This window comes from Euprymna scolopes, chromosome 36, assembly GCF_053919585.1.
Source record: "Euprymna scolopes isolate OS-2025 chromosome 36, ASM5391958v1, whole genome shotgun sequence".
In the NCBI taxonomy this organism is placed as follows: domain Eukaryota; kingdom Metazoa; phylum Mollusca; class Cephalopoda; order Sepiida; family Sepiolidae; genus Euprymna; species Euprymna scolopes.
Genome location: NC_136517.1, coordinates 84945205 through 84965405, shown reverse-complemented (window position 1 = coordinate 84965405; position 20201 = coordinate 84945205). Strand labels below are relative to the sequence as shown.

The following is a 20201-nucleotide window of genomic DNA, read 5'->3' as shown; positions in this document are numbered from 1 at the left end:
CACACACCTACAAACACCTGGGCAACGCCGGGTACCCTTCGCTAGTATATATATATATATATATATATAAAAAGCAAAATGTGTGTGAGTGTGTGTTTGTATGTCTCGCAAAAACTTTCAACACGGGGCCACAGATTTTCCACAGATAGGTATCATTTTAAAGCTCCAACCTTCGCCCGACAAATATCGAAAAAATTGGCCAAAAACATTAATTTCTTCATCCTAAACTGGGCCCTTTTCTACAAGGGGGGGTGCCGAAAAAATCGTTCCTTCATTTTCTCTGCTCCTGCTACAATGACGTCATGTTTGACCTAGAAAACATTGATGTTAGTTTAAAACCACCTGCAAGTGTTTTTAAAGGTTTAATTTTATCCGTTCTTAGTTGTATGTCTCTTTGGTGTAGGGGTAACGTGTTGGGCATTTTTTTTCCGCCTTAGCCTCGATGTTTCAGGTTCAACCTAAACTTTTTTTCCTCTTTACACCTTTTTCTTTCCTTTTTTTTTTTTTTTTCTTTTTTTATGTTTGTTCGCTGTTTTACCGTGGCGTCGTCTCAGGTGTTTGTTTGGCTTTTTCATAAAAAGTGAAACTACCTGAAAAAGCGGCAAAGCATTTAAATCATAGTATGTTCGATTGACTATGCTTAAATTCGACGCACGCAACTTCCGCTTGCACGATGGTGACAGTTTTTTTTTCACCTTCTTTCCCTCCTTCATGTTATGGGTTCGAGCCTGTCTGCCTACTACCACTTTTTTTAACACCTCTCTCCACCCTGTTGTTTCTACCACCACCACTGGGCTGCTTTTTATTCCCACCCTTACATCACCGCAATATACCCAGTCAATGCTGGGTCCCCCGCTAGTATTTTATATATATATATATGTATTCAAAGGTGGTTAGAACAGTAGTCTAAAGAGCAGAGTATATTTTAATGTGATAGTAAAATTACTTATTATTAGCAATTAATTAATTAGTAAAATTACTTATTATAAATTACTCATAAAATGTTACTTATTAATATTCAATCTTGAAATTTAAGTTTAACTTGATACCCTTATTAATAAAATTTTGATCATCAATATTATTATTAATATTAGTTTATCTGATATATTTACCATTATTGTATATTATTTAAATATATATTTAAGCTTAACCTATACTATATTAATTTCAATAAATAAAGTATTAAAAATACTAAATTCAATAAGTTCAAAATATATTTTATAATCTAAATAGAATAAACACTAATTATCTCCCTTTGATTATTTAATTAGAAAAATAAGATTATCTCCCCCCCCCCTTTTTTTTTAAATTAGGCGTTTACTAACATATTCTAACCTATAAAAAATGTTCTATTGGCGTTCTTTTTGAAAATTCAACATTTCGTACATTTATAAGCTACAATTAACATCCAAATGAATGCTTTGACGATAATTACGGTGTTCAAAAGGCGAACAATTAAAAGATACATCTGTCTTACTTAAAAATTGCTAGGTTTATTTATGGTATCTTTTACATATTATAAAAAAACACCCAATACTTTTGCTGATGAGGAAACTTTGTTTAAAAAAAACTATATGTCAAAATTATTGTCCATGGCTTAATGTCTATCACAATAAAAACATTGTTTCCAAAACGATCGTACAAATTATTGACTTTGTTGTTGTTCCTTCTTATGAAACAGATTTTTAATTTTTAATACTAATTTGAATTTTAAATTATCAATCACATTACTAAATATATATATATATATATATATATATATATATTTTCTTTTCAATTTAGGTTAACAAAATTGACATAAGTTGCTACAATAAATTTACTGTTAAAATACATTGTCAGGAGACAAGAGAATAATCTTTTTAATTTAAAACTCTTCTTTTGACTGATTAAAACTGTGGCAGTGTTGGATACTGATATTTTCTGACTTCTTTCGGCGTGTCAAGTTTGAATTGTGTCAATTATGTAGTCCCACTGTAACGGACTGATTTAGCAACCTTCATGTGGTCAAGAAGTCGTACAACGTTTATTTATATAAGACTTTGAGTTCTGATATAGTTAAAAAAAAAAAGAGTTCATTTTTTTATTTTTATTTTTAATAGATGGACAAAAAATCACTGCAAATTTAAAAGAACAACAGAATCTGTGGTTCCTGCTTTTGTCTGAAATGTGTGCGGCCAAGCTGTATTCTATTGAACAAAGGGAAAACGATGCCATTCTGATGGGAGCAGAGACAGTGCTTGTTTTGATGGCTTTCCAAAAGTAAATCTTATTGGTTTAGTTCATGAACATACACACACACACACACGTGTGTGTGTGTGTATATATATATATATATATATGAGAATAACACTATAGTTATATTCCAAGATGGAAATATTTATTTTTCATGCAAAACAGCTCCTCCAGCATGTTAAAATTTTGGTACATTATTTTACAGATGTGTTTTATTATGCAGAAACAATCGATTATTATTATGTCCATACTGACTAAGAGTTGGTACCGACATAATAATAATCGATTGTTTCTGCATAATAAAACACATCTGTAAAAAATTTACTGAAATTTTAACCAGCTGGAGGAGCTGTTTGTACTGTTATTCTTTTATGTATGCTCTATTATATTTAACATACATTGAGCTTTTAAGCAAAAAAGGATTGGTATACATAAAGAGTGAAATATAATTAAAAAAACATAATTTACTAAAATCTCTTACACACACACACACACACACACGCATATATATATATATATATATATATATATATATATATATATATATATATAAAAAATACAATAAGTTTACCAAGGTAATCAAAATGGTAAACTTAAAATATATTATAAATATATATATTTAATTCGACTGTTTTGGATTTTACCAGTCTTGGATTTTTTACCCTTCACCAGACTGTCCATTCATGTGAAATCTTTTTATCATTTTTCTTTTACCTCCTATTCCCCTTACCTCACCCTTTTTTTTAACCAAGTAAGATCTGTGACTTACTTGTAGTTTCATTAAATACTTTTATATGCAAAATCCGATCCTGCATTTTGCTAATTCCTGCCCTCTGATGAGAAGGAGAGTATTTCTTCGAAACTCCGCGGATTAAGGACTATCCACTTATCTTGTGCTTCCTTTTTTAAAATTAAATATGTTTTTAACTCTTTTTCAAGATGTCTTTTAACATGTTTTATTAATCATTTGTTCATATATATATATATATATATATATATATATATATATATAAATCATTCAAGTACTACTGTGTTTGAATATATGGTTACATGGCAGTTTTAGTCATTTAGAACTGCTTTAAAGCTTCATCACTCACTCAGTTTTCGACCAAACTCAAGCAATTATTACAGTCTATGTTGTGGAAAAAAAAGTTCAATTTTCGTTCAATAAAACAAAAGTTATGATGAATTTTCTGGTGTTCAAAATCATTAAAAATATGTAAGGAAATGAGCGACGCTTTTTATGATTGGTTTCGATAGCAACCGCATCACTTTAGCAACTACTCTTGCTACTAATTCACTGCTGTCTCGGAAAGAGAAGTAACAAGTGAAACAGAAAGGATGAAAGCATGAAAAGGAAATAATTGGGGGGGGGATTTTATTGAAAGCAGTACATTGTTATTACATGCGTGTTCATGGAGGCAAAAAAATAAGACTGGAATTAAACAAAGAACGAGTGAATTTACTGGAAGCCTGGAAAATCATGGATTACAATAGAAAAATGCAAGCATGAAAAGTAATATCGCTAAGCTTAAACATGGAAAAGTAAAAGACTAGTTGTTAAAACTGGAAAAGAAAAGGACAAGATATTCTAGTAAAAAATATAATTTATAACTTAAAATATTGCAACATTTAGAATTTTATTTTTAAAATTCAATTTATAACATTATATAATCAATTCTTGATGCTGCAATATTACTTTTCATGCTTGCATTTTTCTATTGTAATATATATATATATATATATATATATATATATATATATATATATATCTATATATATATCTATTTATAATCCATTGAGTCACAAGCACCACCATTATTTATTCTACACTAGCAAGGCTACCCAGCCTTGCCTGGGACATAAGTGTCATACACACAGAGAATTCTTCTTTGAATAGATTTTTGTAGCAATTAGTCGGCATAAAGGAAGTAACTCCTTGATAACAAAAATTTACTTCCTTTTAATTAGTACATAAAATGGTTTGAAACTTGACTCCCCACCCCACATTCAGACGTAATGGCTTTAAAAACATAACTAATTGATTTATTCGTTGCACACAGACACAAACACAGGCACATAGACACAGACACAAACACAGGCACATAGACACAGACACAAACACAGGCACATAGACACAGACACAAACACACGCACATAGACACAGACACAAACACACGCACATAGACACAGACACAAACACACGCACATAGACACAGACACAAACACACGCACATAGACACAGACACAAACACACGCACATAGACACAGACACAAACACATGCACATAGACACAGACACAAACACACGCACATAGACACAGACACAAACACACGCACATAGACACAGACACAAACACACGCACATAGACACAGACACAAACACACGCATATAGACACAGACACAAACACACGCATATAGACACAGACACAAACACACAGACACAAACACAGACACACAGACACACACACACATACAGACACACACACACACACACACACACACACACATACACACACTACATTATAGAATTAACTCACTTAACTGGTTAACATTTTTGGGAAAAAAATTGCATTCCAGAATAAAGCATGACATTTGATCTCGTGTTTTCAGATGCAAATCAAGTAATTGAGCATATATTTACAAATATATGCATGGTTAACTGGTTATGGTGTTTCTCTTGTGTTTTCAGTTGTAAATCCAGTCTGCAGCCGTACTCTATTAATATGGAACAAGTCACCTGTGATATGTGTAATTTTTCCAAACTAAAAGAAACGGGACGTTTGCATCTGTCGAAGCACACAGCAGAAGTTTTGCAGAAAAAGATGAGCCCCAACTTGGACCATGAATGCCAAACCGTCGTAGACATCTTGTACATACCGAAAGGTATGATTATTATTTTTTTTTGTTTTTTTTTTCGTTGCACTCTTCTGCTAGAATGTGCAATGTTTGAAGATAATATTTCTGGTACTCCTGGTACAAGTCAAACCCCCGACCGAAAGTCTCATGACAAAAAACTGTGTATATGAGATTTCATGCAAATGCAGAAAGCTATACAAAAGTGAGACCGGTCACCCCCTAAAGGTAAGGCTAGAAGAACACTGTAAAGCCGTGTCACGGAGGAGATCGAAAAGGCGGAACTAGCTGATCACATATTGAAAGAAAAAGGAACGAGGTCAAAATAATTGACAGGCGACTCAAGGAGGCAGCACATATGCTAAAAAAAAAAAAGGAAAGAAAATTACTCAGTAGACAAAGCCTAGATTTTAATATAATAGCATTTGGGAGCCTCTAATTATAGAAAAAACAAACATTGTACACTCTTAAGATTTTGGTGATGAAAAGGAGATAATCCCCTAATGATCTTTATTAGAGTTGCTACCCCTTTGTCAACCAATTTTTTTTCCACAAATTCGAAACTAAAACCATAAAATGGAGACTAACTCAAAGAAATACGTAAATATCTACGGAGCTAGTAACTTTTCTCTTTTCTTTTCCAAACAACTTTGAAGACGGTCGAAGGTCAACCTGACTAAAACATTAAAAACATTACACAAATAACACTCAAGATGAGAACAATAGTCCAATCAATACAAGAAATATAAACAATCAGTCCTCATCTAAAAAAATTTCAGAACTATAATATTCCCAAGTTACTTTCAGATTTTCAGTATGATCTTAAGCCAGACATATTTCTGATTTCTCTTTCCTTAGTCAAATATTTTTCACCTGCAGCAAATCTATTATCCATATGCATTGCAAGCATGCAAACGACTTATGCATGTTTACATATCAAGAAGATCCACAAAAAAAGCACTCGTCTAACTGAAACCACTATCAATAATTTCCCCCACTCTTTATCTGTGCCTAAACCTAAATGTCGATTCCATGAACAAAGCTTCTTTCTCAGAACTGCACACCTGTGGAACTCTCTTCTGTTTCCTTGCTTTCAAGCTGACTACAATAGGGTTATCTTCAAGTCCAATGTAAACAAGTTCTTGATGAGCTGTCCCCTTAAGTAATCCAAGTTTCCACTACGAATGATTACTACAATATTGTCTCATTGATTACTATATACTCACTAATCCTTATCCTCAAGTAGCTTCTAAGCCTTGATAAACGGTGACTCCATTGTAAAAAAAAAAAAAATTCCTTTATGATATCTTCTATCTATATATTACCCACAATGCTTCAAGCAAACTACAACACAGGCATCCAGTGGTGAAGCCTTATTTAGAGGTTTTGGAGAATTTGGAGTTGGCCCTTAGTTACCATTGTTCCCTGGTCCAGTTTGGCCCGGAGTATTAATAGCTGTTAGAGCATCTGGTGCTACCAGATCAAACTATCTTAAGATTCTGGCTTTCTGACCTGAAATACACCAAACATTGATGTTATTGTTTTTGTTTTTTTTAACCTTTTTCCCTTTGCAAAACTTTAATCATGTTCTGCAAAGTCAAAAACAAAGAAAAACAATTTTCCTCTACAAAACACCCAAACCAAACGCTATGAATAAATATTTGAAAATATAAAGAACTTGAAGCATAAAAACTTTTCACAAAATGATAGGATTCGGTATCAAATAACCTGAAAATGGTTGATTTGCCACAAAAGAAAACAACCAAATCAATCGACATTCCATTATTTACCTGTTTTTAAAGTGAAGTGATGATCAGTGCTAGAAAGTTCCTAAAAATAGGAAAGTTTTTCAGCTTGTTGAATTCAGCTTTTTTAATTGATTTTTTTAATATTTAATCCTGATCCATATTTCATTCTCTGTGGTACCTGTAAGCATTGGGCACACAAGATTGATTTTAATATTTAATCTTGATTCATATGTCATTCTCTGTGATACTTGTAAGCATTAGGCACACAAGATTGATTTTAATATTTAATCCTGATCCATATTTCATTCACTGTGGTACCTGTAAGCATTGGGCACACAAGATTGATTTTAATATTTAATCCTGATTCATATGTCATTCTCTGTGATACTTGTAAGCATTAGGCACACAAGAAGTGTGCATTAAATGTAAGACAATGGTTATGGAGAACTGAAACATTGACAAAGTATATATGGATGGTGAAACTATTGAGATCGTTGAAAAGTTTTGTCTGAAATGATTTCCTTAAAAACAAGTGAAGCATGCATGGTCCCCCATGAGTGCACAATGAACAAGGAATAAAAAAAAAATGACTAAGTCCAGCATTCCCCCCCCCCCTCTATTTAGACCCCAAAGTCTCAGGGAACGTCAAATCCTGGTGAAAATGAACAAACGGTGCAATTTTATGTAAATTTGAATTCTGCGCTGCATACATGACTAAGTATATGATTTCTCTTCCCCCCCCCACCACCACCATTTAACCCAAAAAATCCCCGAAGGCCTTAACATATTTAAATTTGAGTTCAGCACCATGCAAAACTGCTAAATAGACATACACAGAAAATTTTTGGACAAATATGGTAAAATAGTCCCCAAAATGGAGTGTTTTTATTATCCCTAAAAGAGCCCCTGGGACACACCCAAGTTATAGCAAAGTATAGACAAACAAATATATAGAAATCAGTTAGTTACAACTTTTCAGAAAGTTTTATAAAAATCCAAGGCATTAATTTTGTCAATTTTAGCCATCTTAACCCAAAAGGCACCCCTAAGGGGGCAACCGGAGTTTTCCCGGAAAATCTGTTCTGTTACTTTTTTACTCATATCATGTTTAATGTTTGTGCAAAATTTTAAAACATTCCAAGGCGTAGTTATTAAGAAAAGTGGACAGGTGGACGGACGAGGATTAATTTACAGGTCCATCCTCCTTTTGTTGGGGGGTCAAAAATAAAGAACTTGAAGAATAAGAAGGGTAATTTTGCTGAATAAAGTGATAACAAATGCACTTAGCCTATAAAAATCAAAGCAGATGAATTTTAATAAGAAGAAAAGAAATTTCGTTTTAAATTATGCACAAATTTAATCAGTCCATCCCTAACTTAACCCAAAAAAATTTTCAACAGTTTTCCTAAAATTTTTTACGAGTTTTCTTAAAAAAAAATATAACATAAACAACAAGCAATTCAAAGACTTTCCTTACAATAGACATTAAAAATTTACAAAATAAAAATTAAAGTTTTTCCTTAAAATTATTTTGGAAAGAAAAAAAACAAAATACAAAGAAAATATTTCTATTTATTAAAAACAAAAAAAAGAAAATGTTTCTATTTATTAAAAATAAAAAACAAAGAAAATGTTTCTATTTATTAAAAAGAAAAAAAGAAAAAAAGAAGAAAATGTTTCTATTTATTAAAAATAAAAAACAAAGAAAATGTTTCTATTTATTAAAAACAAAAAATAAAAAAAGAAACAAAGATGTTTCTATTTATTAAAAACAAAAATAAAAAAAGAAACAAAGATGTTTCTATTTATTAAAAACAAAAATAAAAAAAAGAAACAAAGATGTTTCTATTTATTAAAAACAAAAATAAAAAAAAGAAACAAAGATGTTTCTATTTATTAAAAACAAAAATAAAAAAAAGAAACAAAGATGTTTCTATTTATTAAAAACAAAAAACAAAAAAAAACAAAGAAAATGTTTCTATTTATTAAAAACAAACAAAAAACCCTATTTATTCATGAAACTTATGATAGTTACCTAATGGAATTTATATGAAGACAGAAATTCAGAAAAAAATCTATTTGTCTCCATTATAAACCACATCACAGAAAACTATCTGATTCCTTTTCCTTTACTCGTCCATCTTTGCCATCAATGGCTACCCTTCAGTCAACCGAAAATATTCCTATGAAAAATCCTTTCCTGTAACAGTTTCTTCCCCCACAAAAAACGTTTTTACAAAAAAACAAATCTTACAACTTTTCTTTAAAAAAAACAAAAACTTACAAGAAAAAAAGAATTTCCTTTAAATTATCTTTGTCATCAGTGGCTACCCTTCAGTCAACCAACAATATTTCTAACGAAAAATCCTGTCTAACAGTTTCTTACCCCACAAAAAAATATAAAATAAAAACGTTTTTACAAATTTTCTTTAAAAAAAACAAACATTTAAAACTTACAAGAAAAAAAAAGAATTTCCTTAAAATTCTTACAAGTTTTCTTTAAGAAAAAAAATGTTTCTATTTATTAAAATGAAAATTTTTTTAAATTATTTATTCATAAATAAATAAAAATAAAAAAAATCTTACAATTTATTTTGAAAAAAAAAGAAAATTTTCCTTACAATTCTAACTTCTTGAAAAGTAAAAAGAAAAAAGGTTTTTATGTATTTTATTAAGATAGACTAAGATGTTCGTTGGGAGTTTTTGTGTTACGTTTATTTGGAGAGAAACAGCCCACACATAATTAGTTAACCATCAACTAGCAAGGTGACATGAGGTTCATCAGAGCACTGGGGACTTTTGGGGCTAAATGGGGGGGGGATGCTGAACTTAGTCATTTTTTTTTATGCCTCGTTCACTGTGCATTCATGGGACCATGCGTGCTTCGCTTGTTCTTTCTTGTTTTCTATTATTGTTTTTTTTTTTTTTTTTGTAGGTGATAGGTCACAGTTATGGTGTGCTCTGGGTAACGGTGTTGTGAGAGTCTTTGACGCTAATGAATGGGAACTGGAAAAAGAATTTGTGCAAACCAACCAAATGGTGGTAAGTTGTTGAAATAATTCTACTCTTGAATGTATTAAAATACATTCCTTTTTTACTGACATGAACCACTTGAGGGTGACTTGGCCTTTTGGCTAGGAGCAAAATGTAGTATCTGCTCTGCTACTACAGTTCATCTTTTCTGTTCGCAGTCAGTGGAGGAAAAAATCCTTCTAGACTGAGAGAATTAAAAATTTTTTATCTCCACCAACTGTGATCCTTTTTGGGAGATGGTTTTTCTAAAAACCAACACTGTGTTTAATTCTGCCTTCGTGAGGAGGTAAGTAAATTTAGAACTAATTGTAAATCAACACCTTTATCCATTGCACCTTGGATCCAAAACAATTTCCATATTTTTTTTTTTTTATTTTATTTTATTTTTTTTTAGTCCATGGGGCACTTTAAAAAGCACTTTATCCTGCCTTAACAGAGTTCAAAATAGACTTCGTAGCCTAGTGAGGGATGCCCTTCTCTCTTCCCTGCAACCTCTTTCCCACAGAAGAGACTTTGCGATCCTGTCTCTGCTTTATCATTATTTTCATGGTAAATGCTCGTCTGAGCTCCAATCCAAGGTCCCCTCCTTGCCAAACTTCCATGAACAAAGCTTCTTTCTTAGAACTGCATGCTTGTGGAACTCTCTTCCGTTTCCCTGCTTTCCAGCTGACTACAATATGGTCGTCTTCAAGTCCAATGTAAACAAGTTAAGTAATTGAATTTACCAAATTTTCACTAATAATTATTATGATATTGACTACTGTATACTCATTAACCCTTATCCTCGAGTGACTGCTGGGCCTTGATAAAAAAGAAAAGATCCTTGTCCTTTTGACAAAAAAAAAATCGATTTGAGAATCTTAAGTAGGATGACTGTGGAGTGAATGTGGTATTATGGTGATTAAAGTTTCTAGCTATGAAAACGATAGATACGTATATAAAGTACAGTGACAAGGATGACCATTTGATCTCCCCCCCCCTCCCCAACACTTTTGAATGGCCTAGTGTCTAATTTATTTTTGCATTTTTCACAAATAAACTTTTCCAAATGTTGTATCTGTTCTAATACTTAGCTATATTTTTTCTGTCTTTGATCAGTAAAGGAGAGATCTTTCTAGACTGAGGTAATTTTAATTTTTGCGTCAATCTAGAATGTTTTTTGTTAAGTGTTGAGACATGATGTTGAACAAAGATGGCTCTGGTAAATCAAATCGGTGAAGAATCAATGCAGTCACGATTTTGAGTTTTGAGTAATTCTTAATAACAAAGAGGTCGGCGAAGAATCAATGTAGTCACAATTTTGAGTTTTGAGTAATTCTTAATAACAAAGATGGCGGCGAAGAATCAATGCAGTCACGATTTTGAGTTTTGAGTAATTCTTAGTAACAAAGATGGCGGCGAAGAATCAATGTAGTCACGATTTTGAGTTTTGAGTAATTCTTAGTAACCAAGATGGCAGCGAAGAATCAATGTAATCACGATTCAGTTGTTTCAAAGCAGAGGTTGACAGCAAACTGAATTGAATCCAAAATTTGATATTTTTTATCATAAATTTGAAGGCTTCTGATTGGTTGATTGTCCTAACTGTAAGTAAGATCATCGGCATCATTGAGGTCATACCCTCATCTGTAATCAAAAATATTTTAATATTTTTGATATTTTGACTCGATTTGATTAAAAAAAAAAAAATATAAATAAATGAAATAACCTTTTTTTTAAGGATCTAGATTTCCTACACTTTAACGAACCATTTTTATTTTATATAGCCTTTAATTTTTTTTTTTTTACAAAGGAGTCATCACTTATCAAGGCCTGAAGGCCACCTGAGGATATGGGTCAATGAGTGTAAGGTGGTCACTGAGACGACAGCTTGTTGGTGGTGGAAGTTTGGTAGAATATTATTATTTAAGGGGGTGGGGGCGAGACATAAAAAAACTTGTTTATATTAGACTTGAAGATGACCATGTTGTCAGCTGGGAAGCATGCCAGCAGAAATGTTAAATTTGTTAAGCTATGCTGACCAATGAAATCGGGGAAAATCTCACTTTACTTTATATATACAAATTTATAAGGTATTTCCAAAAACTTGTTTGCCATAAAAAAAAGTGGGCATGACAGAATAAATTCTGACTTAAAATAAGCAGAAAATAGCTATTATATATGCTGTAAAAAAAAATAAAATAAATAAAACCACCAAACCAAACACCGTGAATAAATATTTGAAGATATAATGAACTTGAAACTTAATGCTGCAATATTTTTTTTGATATCTAATAGGTGTATGCTCCCTCAAAGCTGGGAGATTCAACTTAAAAACACTGCTGATAGGAACTGACGAATCAAATTAATTCACATTCTGCTATCGACCAATCAGAAACCAGAATTGCTCGATAACAAATCTTTTTAGCATTTCGGCACATAATTTTTTTCGTGTCAACACGAGAAGGATCTTCTGCTCTTTTGCTGCAAAATTATAAGATCCAGAACTTGTGCAGAATAGCGACCCACTGAAAATTCTTCATCTCCAAGACTTGTGCAGAATAGCTATTCATCAGAAACTCTTTCGAAATTAAAAATGGCTTCCAATTCAAGAATAAACAAAAAAAAAAAAAGAAAGAGGGTAAAGAAAGAAGAGTAAAAGTAATGAAAAAAGGATGAAAAAAGATGAAAGAAAAGTAAAGAGAGTAAATAACTAAAGCAGTGAAAATAAAAAAAGAGAGAAAGAAAGGGAGAGTAAAAGTAGTGAAACTAAGGAAAGAGTAGAGAAGGAAGAGGAAAGAAAAGAAATGAGATTAAGGAAATGAGAGTAAGAAAAAAGTAAATGAGAGGAAGGAACGTAAGAAAAAGAAAAAGAAAGGTTTAGAGAAACAGTGAAGGGGTGGGAAAAAAAAGTAAAGACGAATGAGAAAATAAAACTTGAAATGGAAATTAGAAGAAAACGAAAGAAAGCAAAAGAAGAGGAAAGAAAAATAAATATGTGTAAACAAAGGAGAAAAAGGCAGGAAAGAAAAAGAACGTAAAAAAATAAGTAAAAATGAGTAGATGGATTAAAGAAAGAAAAGGAGGAAAAGCGGAAAGAGCAATGAGACTAAAATTAGATGTGGCTTCCAATTCAAAGCAAATTATATTTACTTATAAAATTGATCAATTTAAAAAAATAAATTCATTAAAAAAATAATTTAAAACTACTCTTGCTTGTATTATGTTTGTAATTATAGTTTATAACTTGATTATATTCCAATTTAAATATTTTAAATAGTTAATTTTAATCTTATTTCTTAGTTCTAATATTTGTAAGTCTTTATTTCCATTTTTATTTCTATTTCAGTAGTGTAAATATGACTATTGACGGCTGAGATTTCTCGAGGAGCTGTGTACATACAGGGTGGAACGATAAATTTGTTGCCCTAAAGAAATCAACACTACAGCTTTATTTTAAAACTTTTAATAAAATAATCAATTCAGGTAACTTGATTATGTAGTAGAGCTGACATTTATTCAATGTAGTCGCCTTCAGCCTCAATCACTGTCTCGATACGGGTCTGGAACTGGGAGCATAGCTTTTCCACAAGTGTTGGCGATGAATACTCAGCAGATGGCATCATCAATTTGGCTTTGGTGTTGTGGGAGGTCATGTTGGTGATGTTCTTGACATATGACCAAACAAAGTAGTCCAATGGGTTCAGGTCAGGGGAGGAGGGGGGCCCTGTGAGGAAAACTCCTTCTGAAGCCAAGTCTGAGTCTCTTTGAGCTTGTGGGCTGGCGCTGAGTCCTGCTGCCGCACCCAGGGTCTGCCAGCAGTCTCCTAATTGTACCACACTCTTTAGCACATCCACATACACTTTGATATTGACTTTAAAATCAACTTCGAAGATGTGACGTGGTATGATGTGGCTCTCTCTTGAAACCACACCAAGAACCATAACTGTAGCCGGAAAGTTTGTATTCATTACCCTGGGCACATCCTTGTTATTCATGGCAATCCAACAATGAATTTTGAGAGTGCTGGCAATGGTCCTGTTGTCATAACTTGGATTAGTAAAGAGCAGGAGTTGTACAGAGGCGCATCTCTGATCTCACTCATTGAACATTGTTTCATTTTCAGACATGATAGAAGGCTCCTATCGCTCTTAGGATTCGTACACCAACTAGTAGATGGCCTGCAAAAAAAAAAAAAAAAAAAAAGAACCGTTTCCATCAAACGGAAATGGAATCATGTGGTCTTTTCTAGGGCAACAATTTTATCGTTCCACGTTATAAATACAGGGATGTGTAAATGTTAATATAATTACTCTTTTGTTTGTATATATATATGTTTATTTCTGTGCCATATCTGTATGTGTGAGTGAGTGTATGTACAGCTTTGGTTTAAGAGCAAGGTTTCTTTCGACTTAAAAGATAAGGCTCTATTTTCTCTCCCCCCCCACACACACACACCAGGTGCCAACTTAGATTTTAGTTTTCTTGTTTGAAAATATAAAAATACTTCAAGCATGAAAAAAAAAACTTTTACAAAAATGATTGGATTCGGCATTAAATAACTGGACAAAGATTGATATGCCATAAAACAAAACAAACCAAATACTATGCATAAAGTCTGATAATAGTTCGATTTCATTAAAATTTGATTTTCCTCTGGAAAAAAAGTACTTGATCAAATTAAGTTACTTTTTATTCGGAGAACTTTATTCCATAACGGGTACGTACAATATAACTCTTTCTTTTTTTTCAATATTTTCATTTTTTAAGGTCTTGATTAAACTGTACAAGTGCCAATGAAATACAAAACTGTTTGATTTAATTACGTAAATTTGTTGTTGTTTTTGGTTTAGTGCTTTGGTTTGAATTCTAAAAGTTTTCATTCGTTTGTATTTGTAGTAGTAGTAGTAGTAGTAGTAGTAGTAGTAATATGCTGTTTTTGTTGGTGAGTAATTGTTTTTATTTTTCCTTCCTAAATAGACCTGTCTGTTCTCGCCGTCAAGTCATCAGATATGGGCCGGATGCGTCAACATCTATATAATCAACACGGACAATATCAAATGCGTGACACGTTTAAGCGACCATAAGGATCTTGTCACAGCCATTATTCAAGGAGAAACTGAAAGGTTTGTATCATCGATTCAAGCATTTTTAACTTGGAGCTGAATTTCTCGACAAGGTTCCGCAAAAACAGCTTTGTATATTATTTATTTATTTTTTACTTATTTATTTATTTTTTTTTTACTTATTTATTTTTTATTTATTTATTTTTTTTACTACTAGCAGTTCAGCCCGGCTTTGCTCGGGCCCTATGTACTGTTTATAACTTTATGTGCATATTAAAAAGTTTGACTCATGTCCAGATAACTTACATCTAAAATTTCAAGTGTTTAGACCCAAAATTGGCGGAGGAATTTGGTAGAGTCTGCAAAGGTCAGCTCTTTCAACTTTGACCTCTTGGCAGCCAAATTTTCACCCAAAAACTGATTAACAAGTTTGCTGCATGTCTGAATACCCTTTATGTAAAATTTCAAATGTTTAAACCCAAAATTGGCTGAATAGTTTGCTAGAGACCACAAAGGTCAATTCTTTTGAACTTTGATTCCTTTGGCAGCCAAATTTTCGGCCAAAAACCGGTAAAAAAAAACTTGCCCTATGCCTGAATACACTTTATATAAAATTACAAATATTTAGACCAAAAATTGGCTGAGTAATTTGGTAGAGACCACAGTGGTCAATTTTTTTACAACTTTGACCCCAATTTTGACCCCCTTAACATTTATTGTTTTAGGCTCAAATCAAATTATGAAGTTTGATCTATGTCCAAGTATGGTACATCTAAATTTTCAAGTGTTTTGATCCAAAGTAGATTTAATAACCTAAAAGTAGTTAACGGGCAGACAAGGTTTGTTTTTATGTATAGATTAGCAGGGGTACCCGGCGTTGCCCAGGTATGTCGAGGTGGTATAGTAAGGAACTCGGGGTGGGGGGAGAGAGGTGTTAAAAAAAGTGGTAGTAACGGGGGTGGGGGTATCAAAACAGCAGTAGACAGTTTGGATGGAGAGTGTTGTTAAAAAAAAAAGTGATAGTAAGCAGGCAGGCTCGAACCTGTAACGCGAAGGCGGAAAAGAAGGTGAAAAAAAAATGTAATGTCTTAGCTGATGTGTTCATCGCGCATCCGGAAGTCACAAGCATTGGAATTAAGGCTAGTAAATCGAAAGGAGACTATGAATTGTGAAAATATCAACGAGAAAAGCGAGCCCCCTCCTGGTAAAAAATGGCCAAGTTGAAGTTGAAGGAATGAATATTTTTGGCCAATTTTTCGATGTTTGTCATCTGAGACGTCGAGCTTCAAAACGATACCGATCTCGTTAGGATCCGTCGCGTGTGTCAAGAGTTTTTAGCAGACACACACACACACACACACACACATTTTGCTTTTTATATAGTAGAGTTTTTCATTTTCTTTTCTTTTTCAGTTACGCATTTTCAGCCAGCGTCGATGGGACGATTCACAAGTGGGATGTGACTAGTTTGATATCAATCAAAAAGATAAAAGTTGATATTGAAGAAGATTTGAAAAATATCAAACTTAACGATAATTTAATCTGGTGCGGTAAGTAAATATCTATGTATGTATTAGTGCTGGGATGATTAACTGGAATCGGAAAAATTAGTGCCGAAAACGATTCATTAAGTTGTCTTTTTTATTTTATTTTATTTATTTTTTATTTTATTTTTATTTTTTTTTATTTTATTTTATTTATTTATTTTTTTTTTTTACAGAAAAATCTTGGTAGTAATGAAAAAATAAACATTTATTGATTTTAAACTATTAATAAAACTAAAATATACAGTCCCCCCCCCCACCAGTGTTTATTTTTACGTCTGAGGAAATATCTGCATACGTAACATGTGCTTTTATGGAAATCGGGGGGGGGGGGGAGGGAATAACAACTCAAGTATTTAGAGATGTATAAAGAATCGGAATCTGGAAAAAGATTGGAATCGTTCCATAACTAGTTTGTATATATAACATGATTTTTTTTTTTTTTTTTTTTTTTTTTTTAAGAAATAAAACGGTTATAAAGAAGAATATTATTGATGATATTTAAATATTCATTTAAAAAATATCAGACTCCTTTTAAAATGAAAAAAAAAAAAATTATATTATAGATAAAATGCAACACTCAAGAACAACACAAACAAATAGCAATTAATTTGAACACAATATTTATAGATATTAAAAAATAGTTTTATTTAACACAGGAGTTGTTTTATTTATTAGTGGTGTATAAACTCTCCTTTGCGTGATAATCCATTACGAAGTTCGGAAGGTTGACGTTCATCATTAAAATCCATTATATTTTTTATTATTAGAAATATTTTGATGTAGACATTTGTTTTTTTATTTATTTATTAAACTTCAGTAAGTTTTAAGAGATCAAGAGAGCTAAATCCTCCTGGAACTAACACTTGATTCTGTTATGATTTAAATTTATATCCGAGGGCTCTTTTAAGAATAGATGCTGTTCCCTTTATGGCTGCTATTTGTATCTCGTTACAGCTTGGTCTTCCAGGGATTCCATATGTCTGGATAAAGGAAAAGATTTAGAAGAAGGGAGGAAAAGGGAAGGATAGAGAGAAAGAGAAATGGTAAGAGTATACTGTAATGGTGGTGGTAGTAGTAGTAATAGTGGTAGTCTTGATTCACTACAAATTCTCCTTTGCCTGGTAATCCATTATGAAGTTCCGAAGGTTGATGTTGATCTTTAAAATCCATTATATTTTTTATTATTAGAGCTTAGAAATGTTTGGATGTAGACAGCTACGTATAAATCCATGTCTGAATAAAAGATTTAGAGAAAGTTATTCATCGCTACTTGTGTAAATAGAATCACCTCAGCACGCGTATTTAGGACAAAAACAAGCATTTAACATTTCACCATCTGTTTTTGCATGGCCGAAATGGTGTTCCTTTTGATTTAGCATCAATTTTGAAACTTGAAATAATTTCAGTGGAGTTATTTCCCTTTGAAATAATTTTAGTGGAGTTATTTCCCTTTGAAATAATTTCAGTGGAGTTATTTCCCTTTGAAATAATTTCAATTGAGTTATTTCCCTTTGAAATAATTTCAATTGAGTTATTTCCCTTTGAAATAATTTCAATTGAGTTATTTCCCTTTGAATGTAATATAGAACAAATCCCTGAGTTTGAAAGGTTTTCCGAGTTCAATAAGATACAAGGTCGAAACATTGTAAGAATGACACTCACAACAAGAACAGTAGTCTGAATAATCCAAATAATGCAAATTATCAATCCTCATCTAAAAAATTCAGAAACACAAGAATTTGTTTATGTGGTAGATAGTAACATTGTTAAAAGTTAATCAGTTATTATTGTACATCTATCTATCTATCTATCTATCTATCTATTCAATGATATTCTTAAAATAGTTTATATTGGGAGTTATTTATTGTTTATAGAATAAAGTGTAGCAATGGGTTTTAGCTGAAAACGAGTCTTTAAATTGTCTTTTTCATTTGATTTTGTTTAAAGCAAAATCTTGGTAGTAATGATAAAATAATAAATATTTATTGATTTTAAACTATTAATAAGACTAAAATATACAACCCACCTCCTTTGCAGCAGCCTTCGCAATGTCTTCAATGTTATTATCTATTATCTTATCTGTTATTATTTTTTGTATTTTTTTGCAGTCCTCAGCAAAGCTTTGTTGGTTGTGGATTTTGAGGGCGTTGCGATAAAAGCGGTTGAACCTTCTTGTATGCTGAAAACAACAAAAGTAGATGAACTGATTTTAGCATGTTTTCAGATTGTAAAGTCCGCAAAAGAGGTGAGAAATTTTTTTTTTTTTTTTTTTTTTAGAGTCATGCAAGTAGTGACTTATTTGTTTAAAAGATTTTTTGCATTTAAGTTTGGAAGTTACTTCTATTGTTTTCATTTTTTTTTTTAAGAATTTCACTCAGAATAAAGGGAGACAATTTAAGAAGTTCTAAAGGTTTTCATAGAACTTCTCAGAAAATGGATGAAATTCAATTTTTACAGTATCTTTAGTCTATTAAAAGTAAAAATAGTTACAAAACTCTCTCCTCCCCATATTAAACAATAATATAAAAGCGAAAATCTGTGTGCGTGTATTTTTTGTGTATGTCCGGCAAAGGCTTTTGGAGGGGGAGGGGCGCTCCGGGCAGTTACTGTTTCTTAGAACCTTTTATATGGTACCTAGATTATAATATCTATGATTTACGAAAGGGGGTGGTGTGTATCTTTTATTTGGGTGACTTTTGCACGCTATTTTCACAGTATTTCTTAGTCTCTGCATGTTTATTTGGCTTTTCCGTATATAAACGAAACTTAAACTGTAGCAAAATAAGCCTCCGTCGCACTCGTGCTTGGGATGTCCAGAAAGCAATGAGGTTTGATCAATGCGGCCCAAATCCATCATATCAGACAATTGCTATTCATTTTGACACTCCCCTATTTATGGGGAGGTTTTCCCTAACATCTTGGAAACGCAGACACTGGCTTGCAGCCAAAGTTACGTTTCCCCATATGACGTGATGTTTGACCTCATTAAATTCATGCACCTGTCCCTTAAGTTTTTAATTGTTAAATTAAAACGCTTTTCATTCCTCTCCCTTCGTGGCCGAGCGGGTAAAATACCAGTCTTTTTTTTCCCTTTCTTTTCCACGTTCATGTCAAGGCTTCGGGTTCAAACCTACCTTCCTACCAAAACCTATTTTTTTCATTTACACCTCCAAAACACCCGGGAACGCCGGGCACCCCGCTAGTCTATTATATAAAAGGCAAAATGGTTACGCGTATTTTTGTATGTCCAAGAAAGGCTTTTTTCGCAGTGCTTCTCGACAGGGTTACTGTTTTGGAGAAGTTTCTTTATACTCCCTAGATTATAATATTTCCGATTCGCAAACAGACGTCGTCTCTATCTTTATTTTGATCAACTTTTAAAAATTTCCCTGATTACCAGTGTTTGTTTGTCTTCTATATGTATAAAAGGCAAAATGTGTGTGACCATTTCGTGTATGTCTCGCAAAGGCTTCTTTCGCACACGCTCCCGGGGTCGTTACTATCGCTTAGAACTGTTTATATACCCCCTATATAATAATATCTACGATTTGGCAATGCGTGTAGCGTCTAGATTTACTTACAGCGACTTTTACAAAATTATTGCTATTTTGGCTTCTCACATGTTGATTCGGCTTTTTTGTATAAAAAGCAAAACTAATTCAAAGCTAACACGGTGTTCTCGGCATCGCGCCGGGAACCTCCACAAGCAATCAGCTTTGATCAATTTGGGGCTAAACTCC

At 32.4% G+C, this 20201-nt stretch overlaps 1 protein-coding gene across 1 annotated transcript in view; it reads left to right on the top strand.

The window, feature by feature from the left end:
- The window catches only part of LOC145260646 (DENN domain-containing protein 3-like), a 117854-nt gene that overhangs the window by 81015 nt on the left and 16638 nt on the right, over nt 1–20201 (top strand). The window contains exons 19-24 of the mRNA XM_080118982.1: nt 2100–2259; nt 4925–5118; nt 9772–9878; nt 14829–14974; nt 16328–16464; nt 18570–18706. Coding sequence (XP_079975108.1) covers nt 2100–2259; nt 4925–5118; nt 9772–9878; nt 14829–14974; nt 16328–16464; nt 18570–18706 — 881 coding nt within the window. The remainder of the gene's footprint in view (nt 1–2099; nt 2260–4924; nt 5119–9771; nt 9879–14828; nt 14975–16327; nt 16465–18569; nt 18707–20201) is intronic.